The following is a 10,772-nucleotide window of genomic DNA, read 5'->3' on the forward strand; positions in this document are numbered from 1 at the left end:
ATACAGTCTGCAGGTGAACCTTTCTACTCTGCTTTTTGTTTGTTTGTTATTTAGTTCTAATGTTTCTAATTTTTCTCTTTTCAAACTCACAATGTCCTGCTGACGTACTCATGCATGTTTCTGGTTTGCATCTCCAGGTTCGTAGTTGAATTCCTTCACCTGCAATTTGAAACTTCTCTGAAATCACCAAGAGTCCTATTTTGTGTGGCATCTGAATTCTCAGTGGAGCCCTCCAACTACTTCATTGTCTTTTAGTTTACACATTTGAGAGTTTGTGAGCCTTTCCCATGCTTTTCATATGACCTATGCATCTGTGCTGTGATGTCTCCATCACCTGCTCTTGGTATCTCTTCACGGTTTATTTGGAGATGTTAGTGAGCATCCTCCTCCAGTGGGGTAAATCTTCAGTACTTTTTAGAGAGGACCAAAAGTAAGCACTGGATCACCATCATAGACCATGTCTGTAAAGAGACACAAAGTTGCTTACATCCAACTACCACAGGGCAAATGGGAAAAGATCAGGAATCAGGAATATACTGTGCAGTGAACCATAGAGTTAAAACTGAATGTGGACCAAAGTGGAAACAGTAAACTGAGCAAATGAATTGGGTGGGTGGGAGGAACCCAGGGACAGGCAATGCCTAATAAAATAAAGGAAAGTAGAGAAAGGAAAAGTCGAAGCATGTTAGGATGTGGAGAGGAAAGGACAGGGATAGAAGCACATTAGTTAGAACAAATATGTGAACAAACTAGGTAAATGTAACCAAAGGAATAAATGCTAGAAGGTTTAAAGTGCTGTAAGGTATAAATGATACAAAAGCCCAGCAGGGAAAAAAGAGGAAACACATTCGGATATACAATTTATATTTAATGTCTACATCTTGGAGATACTTGTTTTAGGCCCACTGATAGAGTGTGAGAACTGAGAATTGACTTTGCATTTTCTCATCTTTATTAACTTATAGGTTGGTGCTGATCCACGATGAGTCAAAGGTCAGTAGTCTGACAGCTTCTCTCTCTCTGTCTCTCTCTGTCTCTCTCTGTGTGTGTCTGTGTGTGTCTGTGTGTGTGTGTGTGTGTGTGTGTGTGTGTGTGTGTGTGTGTGTGTGTGTGTGTCTGCTTCCCACTAAGCCCATTATCTATTCAAAACTTTTTCCTCTAGGGGAGGAAGGTTCTCTCTTCCTCCAGAGTCTCACCCATTTGCAAATTATGAGGTTGCAGCTGTCCATGCATAGGGATGAGTATCTCATGTGTGTTTTAAGATTGGACATGGAAGTCACTCTGTTGTTTGTGTTAGGGGTTTGATCTCTGTGATTTCTTAGCTCACCCACAAGGAGAGCATGCTACTGGAACATTTAAGGTTTATCTTTTTCTCAATCTACATTATTGTTTTGCTTCTCTCTATAATTTTGTTTTAATTTTAAGTTGTTGCATTTGTATTTATGATAGGTGTTATGTGCAGTTGAGTACATGTCAAGGAACTGTATAGATGTCTGAGCACAATTTTTCACAGTAAGCTTTTTGATTTGGTCTTAAAATAATAGTTACAAATATTCTGATTCTGTGTTTCGTTTTGCTTTATCAGACTCTTAGTTTCCCCCTTTGCTTTTTCCCCATAAATACTGTATTTCTTTGAATGATCCTCTTGGCCTGTTTGACTTTACACTTTTTCAGAAACTGCCTTTCTTATAAGGAAATTTCATTTGTTTATTTTTAAAAATAATTTCATTGATTATTTGAAAATATCACCCAGGGTAGTTCAAACATATTCCCACCTTCAATTCAATCTTCTCCACACCCTCCCATCCCTTGACAGCCAAGGGATTTTTCTTCTCCCTTTCACATAGGTACCTTCATTTTTAACATACATTAGTTACTTATCTTAATGGAATTCACTGTGCATTTCCATACCTTCCTCTACCCTACATTAACATGTCCTGTAATTCTTTTCCCACCTTGACACTGTATGTGGCACCCTCACTAGACGCTTAGAAGTTCTATTTTCAGGTAGATTGTTACCACATATGGGAGAGAGCACAAGGATTTTAATTAGACGTCTTTGGTAGGGTTGTTTCATTAAACTGTAGTTCTCCCTTTACCTTTAGGATACATTATTTTTATTTTAGGCTTATATTGTGACTAGTCTTTCTGGTTATAGGTTCAGGTCAGTTTGAAGCCCATAACCTTTTTCTTTTATTTATATCTCTTGTAATTTTGGTGTATCTCTATATGCCATGATGGGGATGACAATATCACAAATTATGGACTAGAATGACTTTTTTTCTCTTTAATCACACTTAATTTGATGTCTTAGATTCTCTAAAGATAATGATGATGCTATCCATTTTGTATATACTTACCCTAACCTTTTACATGCCTTGTATATTATTGAGATGAAATATGGTTTCTCTAAGTGAACAAAATTGTGTTCTACCAACAGTGTTCATTTCTATTGGCATTTTATCACTTTCACAGGTTTGTGTATGTGTGTGTGTATGTGTGTGTGCGTGTGTGTGTTTACTTGTAAAGGAGTTGTTATATGTATATTCATATACAAATAGACCACAATATACTCACAGGCATATGTCTATCGCAGACAAGTAGAGGTCTCTAGAAGTGGCTGTTTTACTACCAAAAGTTATCATGTTGTTAATACTGTTTGCAAAGAAGATACTGTGGATGTTGTCAAATTTTCTAAATGATTCTCACTCTGATGCAGATTCATTAAGATGAACTTCAAGGAACCACCCACACTGTTGGATATTGCTATACAATGTCTTTTGCACCATGAGCCTTTAGCAATTCAAGCTCTCCAGGAGATCCCAAGGGAGCTTTTTGTTCCATTGTTCACTGCTGCCTTCAAGGGTAGACATGAGAAGATACTTTCAGCAATGGTGAAGAGTTGGCCGTTTTTCTGCCTCCATGTTGGGCCATTAAGCATGCAGGAAGCCCAGCGCAAACTCTGGAAGGTCATGGTTGAGAGTCTTCAGCTTTTTCCTGCTGAGAACCCAGCTTTTAGGTAAGACTCTGTATAACGGAGGTGTAGTAATATACAGGAGGTTATGCCATTGTCTGCTATTCTCTCAGAGGTAGTGTAGGCTAGTAGTGAAAGAGAAGATGAGACTGTTAGTCTAAACCTTGAGGTGACTTTGAAACAAGGGTCTTATAATGTTGGATATGGAATGTAAGGGATCGAGAGCACTATTGATGGATTTGAATTGTGGTATTACTATATACATTGAAGAAAGACGTGAGTGTTAAGGTTGCTGATGATTGGTGGAGAATTGAAGGAAACAGTCATGAGTGCTGCTTACTTTTCTTGGGAAAGACTTGTTGACAGTAAGTCACTATAAGAAATACAAATCAAGAATAAAGTGATTTTTTCTGAGTGCCCAGTGATCCATTACCATGAGGAGATCCCAAGATAACTTTGTTCTGTTGTTCAATGCTGCCTCGGTGGATGGATGTAAGATGAACTGACAGCAGTATTGAAGTTTGACCCTTTTTCTCATGCTGCATTAGTGCATTAGGCACACAAGCAACACAGTAAATTGAAAGCCAAGGCTGATGGTCTTCAGACGTTACTACCAAGAATTCAGCTCTTCTGTAAGAATGTGTTTAATACATACATGGTAAGATAGCTAGCTTTATACAAGAGAACACCAGCTAGCTATAGTAGTCTATCTTCCACAGTTTGTTATGGTAGATGTTGAAAAATGGATGTGAGGTGTTTGGTCTGTCAGGTGAGAATAACTTAAAAATTCTAAAGTCTTACAGAGGGTTTTACTTTGGTAATTGAGTTGCATGAGGGTGATACTTATAGATATACATAAAATGGAGGCAGGAGCAGCAAGACTTGTGAGAATTAATTGATATAGAAAATAGTGAAGGATAGTAACGGATATAGTATTTGCATAGGAAAGTCTTGCTGGTAGCTGGTATAGGGAATGAGAAAAAAGAGAGATAACTTTGTCATTACAAGTTATTATTGATCCCACTTGGTTATATTAATATTTGCTACCTCTCAGATGTTCTATGATTTTTTTTAACCTACAGGAGCCCTAAACTGAGGATCCTAGATTTAACTCAGCATCCTGGCTGCAAGACCAAATGCCCTGTGATCACTACTACATGCACACCCTGTTTGCGTTCTTGCACTAACTCTGAGCGCTCTCTCGTGAAAGTCAAAAACCAATATAGTAGTTCAAGCTCAGAATCTGAGAGTCAGTCCCCGAAGACAACTATGGAATTACTAGTGAGCCTTTCCCTTGATAGGGCCTTTAGGGAAAATGAATTTTTTGCTTTGCTTCTGAGTAAAGTTGAGCAGAGCTTGGGATCTTTGCACCTGTGCTGCCGTGATTTGGGCATTAAGAATTTGAATGAGTGCAAAAGTGCCTTAAGCCACCTTGATCTGAAATGTGTTACTTACCTGGAAGTTGTTGAGGCTTCTCTCACTAAAGTCGTCTCTCTTCTGAAGCAGGCTATAAACTTAGATAGTCTTAGCCTGTCTAAAATCACCTGTAGATCTTTCAATGGAAGAGCCTTCAAAAATTTCCTTTCTCAACTGAATTGTATGGACCACCTCAAGGAGCTCAGCCTGTCCTCATTCTGCCTCACTGATCATCTTGAACATGTCCTGAGGTAAGAGCTTCAGATAGGTACTGGGTGTATGTTAATAGCCTGTTTTCAGGTGAGAAAAATAATTCATCTTTCACCTTCCATGGCAGAATGGGCAATGTTGTGGGTTGAAAAACAGCTAAGAAGGGCACCTTTTTCTATTTGAAGAGAAAAACAGAGTTGCAGAAAACTGGTCATCTAAGCGCATGCAGGCAGTGTGCTCAGTGAAGGTGAACAGAGCAGTGCAGTACTTCTCTAGCCATCAGGAGATGAAGAGGAGGAATTGAGAGAAAGTTTATGTTGTGGCACAGGCGCACATACTTATAGCCATGTATACCCATAGACTATGGGCCAGACCATTTCCCTAATGTGCTATCTCCAAGGTTCAGGCCAGGAATGTGGAGGCTGTCATTCATGGGCAGGCCACAGGGAGCTTCCGTTTGCTTGCACCGTCTGCCCTATCTCTTCCAAGCAGCTGAATTAGTCCCACCTCTAATTATATTCTGGTTACTAAGTACATAATATATATCATTGAGCTTTTCACACATCTCTATAAATATGTCTGGTACACATTATAAGGTTAAAATAGCATTTGTTAAAGTGATGAAGTATCTTTCACAGATACACAAGTCTACTAAGTATGTGAAAGCCCAGAGCATTAGCTGCTAATGCAATATATGTGCAAAATAGTTTACTCTAGATTCCTGAGTATAATTCCAATCATCTAGTCCTCACTTTTGAGAAGTACTTGTGTGTTTTCTCTCGGCAGAGTAGTACCAGCGGATTTGGATTTTTTACACCTGCCATTTTGTGGACTTACTTACAATGACTTCAACTTTCTGTCTCAGTGTCCTCAAGTCAATCATTTAAAGTTATTGGATATCAGCAACAATTCAATGTATTGGGAAGACTGTGAACCCTTTTATTGCCTCCTGGAGAATCTCTCTGGTTCCTTACAGTGTCTGGCAATTAACCATTGCCTTTTAACAGATGCTACACTCTCTATGCTGGCCCCAGCCCTGAGCCGCTGTTCCCAACTCTGTTTGTTCAGCTTTTCTTCTAATCCCATTACTATGCCTATGCTCATGCGAATTCTTGAGTACTTAACGCCCATGACGCAGCTGAAATACGTGATTTATCCTATTCCTGTGCATTGCTATGGGAGATGGCACTTTCGGAGCAGTTTGGATCGACAGAAACTTGCTGATGTGAATGCGCAGTTGAAGATCATGTTGCAGGAGGCAGAAAGGGGTGACATGTGTTGGATCACTTACACTGGTTAAATTGAATATTCTAACACAGTTTCAACTTGATCTGTTCTCCTAAGCGCTGAATGAGTTTTTTGTTGTTTTTGTTGTTATTAGTGATCCCCCAGAGTTAACACAAACAGTCCTTATGTTGTAGGAAAATACAGTTAAAAAAGTATAAGTGTGTAACTGATTTCAATAGCGAATAACTAGGATGAAAATGGAGGAGTTTGAGAGGACCCGTGTGTCTCTTGACTATTGTTCTTGAAAGTATTTCATCTTACTTACTAACATTTGACGTAGAGAATTTGGAAAGACTACATGATGAAATGTCACAGCTCCATCTCCAATGAGCTTTATGTGAGGATACGTAACTCCAGTCGCGACAATCTAACCTGTCCTACTTCTGGCTTAGGAGGGCAGGTGGTGATTGAAGCCAAACCTGTTTATCCCTAAAGTTGTATTAAACTTGTCTACTTAAGACTCTCTTTAGCTGTTTATAGAAAACTATCCGAATTTAACATTGAGGGGAAGAAATGTGCAGGCACTATCCTTTGCGTGTCTTCATTTTTATTTCATACTCATTTGCCAAGGATCCGTTTGGCAGCCTGACAGTAAAGACAAGCAAGGCAGGCTCCTGACTCAAGGCACTCAGAGAGAGGCTGAACATTTCCGTGCCTCACCTGCCATTTCTGCACAATAGAAAGTTATCTTTCACTCTTGGAGTGTAAGTTGTATCTTTCTTGATCTTCTTCCCTCTGCTGTTCAGTGCCTAGGGGACCCTATGATACTGGATCTTTTCTCAGCAGAATTCATGCATTCAGTGTTACCATCTTGGAAGCTTTCTCTCAAATCTGTTTCATGTCTGCCCCCTGTCACTGTACAAGATACCAGGCATGACAGACTGGCAAGGAAGAAAACGTTGTTTCCATGTTTTAGATGGTTCACCAAGGTTGCTTGATTGCGCTCCTTTGGATCTTTGGCAAAGCAGACCATGGTAAAGAGCTTGTGGCAAATGTAGCCCCTTTCAACTCATGAGTCCAAGAATCAGAGAGAGGGGGACCCTGAGTCCCCCTCAGGAGCTGGACTACACCAATCTGTGTCCCCGAGCTAGCCTGCTCTAAAGTTTCCACCACCTGCCCTGGAGCCATTCTTGAACTAACCTGCCCAAAACTATCACCCACCTGCCATGGAGTCATCAGCTTGAGTCCAAGATTTCATCATTTGAGCTTGGGAGGACATTTAGGAGCCACCCACAACACTGACTTTTCTTCCTTTAGATTTTTTTCTTTACCACTGGTTCTTTCTTGCCGGACATGATTCTGATTGAGTGTTCTGCAATTTACTTTATAGTAACAATTGCTATAATATTGTGAAGCAAATTTGTGCTTGAAATACTTGATAATTGATGACACAACTGTGATTAAAATATAAGTAGAAAAGCATATTGTTTGTTCAAGATCTAGTTTAAAACAACCATATAAAAGCAATTAATTAGTAATGTGTTTACCCTGTGAATTCATTGAAAATGAAACATTCAATGAAACTGCATTGAAAAGTCACCGCAAAACATGTATACAATTTAGTTTGTTCCTGTCACATTCTGAAATGTCAACACGACTGCATTTTAGTAAGTGTGAAGGAAAAGAAAAAATAATTTATGTAGTTCTTTTTTTCTGAAATAAAGCTAACTGCATTTTAAAGATCTAGCAAGAGAAAATTAGAAACAACAGTATGTCTATATTGCTTCAATTTCGAAATTGTAACTTACTGAATTTAAGATCTACAAAGTAAAAATGCAGTTAAAAGCTACAGAATTTTGTTCATAGTTGTCATATGTCAAGATGAAAAATGAAGTACATTTTGGAGATATAAAACCTGAACGTTTACCTAGAAAAGTAAAGTATCCATTCATTACATCCTTGAGATAAAAGATGATCAAAGTGAAGAAGAAGTACAAGTAAAAACAAGATGCACAATTCTGATGCATTTCTGAACATAGCATCTCAAAGACTTGGGAGCAAGCACGGAGAATTAATGGCATTCCCAGTTTTCATGTTGCTTATATTGTGCCATGTTATTTCACAGAATGTAAAAACTTACTAAAATGTCAATGTAACTAGCAAACGGTTTATATTGCTTCCTTGTTAACATCAGACTATTTTGACACTTTATATTAAACAAAACATCAAAATTTAAGTTCATGAGTCTCATTTAAGTTTTTCGTTTGGGTTTACTCTTTCCAATGTAACTATATGTTTTCTTGGCATATATATGTAGCTTACTCTCAAATGTTTGCTTTCATCTGACTCAAAAAATAACCCATGCTCAGAGATAATCAAAGCTAATTTTAAAGAATATCCCTCCCAAAGAATTAAGTGCTAATCTACACCCAAGGTCTTCTGTAGTCATGTGTCAAAGAAGCACAGGTTGATGTTGATTCTGGAGCATTTTCCCATAGGAGGTTTGACTGTGCAGGGTATTGTTGTTTATTGTGTACATGCATATGTTACAAACATGTGGGTCTGGAGCAGAGATCACATTAAGGTTTCTTCCTCAGTCAGTCTCCACCCTATTGCTTGAGGCAGGGTTGCTTACTGAATCTGAAATGTACCCAATGCTTAGGCTGGTTGGACCACAAGGCCCCTTGGTCCACATATCCACCTTCAAGTTCTGCTATTACAGGCATTTTCACACTGCCAGGGTACCTTTTAACAGGAGGAGGAGAAGGAGGACAGAGAACATGCCACCAAAAGGCCTGCTCTCTGGCGCATGGCACAGAGGCAGGTGGTAGACACCCCTTGAGGATGTCACTCTGGGGCCGAACATCCACGTGGCCAGCCTGCAACAGGAGCCACCACAGTGTATGTGGTTGACATATGAGTGGGAGGGAGAAGTGGAGCAGCTTAAGTAGTATGAAGAGAGATGGAACAGGAGGCACAAGGGTGGAGAGAAGTAGCCTGTTGTTAGCAGCTTTCCCCACCACCTGGGGTCATAATGAAGGCTACACTGAGGCTGCCTCTGAGGGCCTAAGTCTGTGGCTAATGTACCATCAGGAGTTGGTATTGCCATACAGATCTGGCCCCATTCCTCACTGACTGGCATGCTCTGGAGCACTGGCCCCACTTCTCACTGACAGCTGCACTTGGGAGAGGGGACCCTGCACCCAGCTCAGGTAGCAAGGTGGAGCTGGCCATGATAACTGGGCTGTGGGTGAGTGGGCCCTGAGCGCGGGAGTGTGGGGGAGCTGGCCCTACCACTTATCTGTGGTGATGCATCATGGGCGCAGGGGTGATGCCTTCCCCCCTTGCTAACTGTGGTAGTTGGGAGAGCTGGCCTTGAGGTCATGAGAGCACAAGAGCTAGATCTACCCTCCTCATTAGCTGTAGAACTTGGGAAAGCAGGCCCTGCACCTCTCCTGGGAAACAGAGTGGCTCTGGCCCTGATGGCTCCAGAATGCCCTGGTGAGCCAGGCCTGAGGATGTGAGATCAGCAGAGCTGCCCAGCCTCCTAGGCTCTAGCACTTGGCAACATGGCCCCTGTACTTTCACTTGGTGGCTTTGTTTACCTCAGTAGCTTAGGGTTCACAGAGATCTGTCGGCCTCTGCCTCAGGGGTTCTAGGATTAAAGGCATTCACTGCCAAACCCTGCTATTTCCTTTCTTTCTTTCTCTCTCTCTCTCTTTCTTTCTTTCCCTTTTTCTTTCTTTCTTAATTTCTTTTTTTTTCTTGAAACAGGGTCTCTCTGTGTAGCCTTGGCTGTCCTGGAATCTCTATGTAGACCAGGCTAGCGTTGAACTCACAGAGGGGCACCACTTTTTCGGAAGATACTTAAAGAGGCCCCCTAAGCAGAGGAAGAAGACAGGTATTTTCATGTTTTCACTTTTCAAAAGTCAAAAGCACTTTTAAAACTAAGGGAATGAAATACAACAAAAAAGAAATTAATAATTACACAGCTCACTCCTTGTTACTTTAAAAAGCTGACATAAAAAATAAGTGTAGAGGAGGAGTAAATACAGGTGGCGCGTGCCTATGATCCCACTACTCATGGAGGCAGAGGCAGGCAGATCTCTATTAGTCTTCTCTACAAAGTCCAGGACAGTCAGGGCTTTGTTACACAGAGAAACCCTGCCTGGGAGGGGAAAAAAAGGAATAAAATCCTTTTGTGTGTGTGTAGGCGGGGGGGGGGGGGGGGGCAAGGTTTCACCATGTATGGGCAAGGCTGGCACAGATCCCCCAAAACATCTTACTTCAGTTTTGTAAATGTTAGGGCTAGCCTGATGATGGTGATGTATGCCTTTAATCCCAGCATTCAAGAGGCAGAGGCAGGTGGATCCCTGTGAGTTCGAGGCCAGTTTGGTCTACAATGGGACTCCAGGACAGCCAAGGCTACACAGAGAAACCCTGTCTTTAAAAACCAAAAAAAAAAAAAAAAAAAAAAAAAAAAGGGCTATGGCATGCCCAACCACACCCGGCTGAAGAGAGTAAAATATTTTTAATAAGCGAAAGGATGCTTTGAGACCGTTAAACACTATGAGTAGTCACACAATCGAAGCTAACAACTTCAGGATAAACTATCCCTGAAGTGAGCTCCATTTGGGGACACACTGATCGATCCAGTTAGAAAACATTAATCTCCACACTAGGGCGTGCGGTAATTTAGGTGCCAACAGTTCCATTTTAAAAAAGAAAACTGTTTAAACTTACTTAAGTGGGATGACAAGGAAAATCTTTTGATTTTCCCAGGACCTCAGAACAGTTATTATGTTCTGGGGAACTAAATATAAATGACAGAAGCTGGAAAACTATTGAGGAGTCCCCAGCTCCACTAGGGCCTGGGAACCAGAACTTAGTTTTACTTTGTGATTAGAATGACATCTGAAAGCAAAGTGACGGGACTTATGACAAG

The 10,772-nt window shown here is 40.7% G+C and overlaps 1 protein-coding gene across 1 annotated transcript; it reads left to right on the forward strand.

The window, feature by feature from the left end:
* Window positions 1-982: 982 nt before the first annotated feature.
* LOC311601165 (melanoma antigen preferentially expressed in tumors-like) lies at window positions 983-6,807 on the forward strand (the record flags this gene model as incomplete). Its single annotated transcript, XM_084788582.1, has 4 exons — window positions 983-993; window positions 2,720-3,019; window positions 4,057-4,641; window positions 5,387-6,807. 4 exons carry the CDS (start codon window positions 983-985, stop codon window positions 5,898-5,900), a joined length of 1,410 nt encoding a protein of 469 aa, XP_084644708.1. The 3' UTR covers window positions 5,901-6,807.
* Between the last annotated feature and the right edge of the window lie 3,965 nt (window positions 6,808-10,772).

The sequence above is a fragment of the Acomys minous genome, assembly GCF_964271855.1.
Source record: "Acomys minous genome assembly, chromosome: 7".
NCBI classification, from domain to species: domain Eukaryota; kingdom Metazoa; phylum Chordata; class Mammalia; order Rodentia; family Muridae; genus Acomys; species Acomys minous.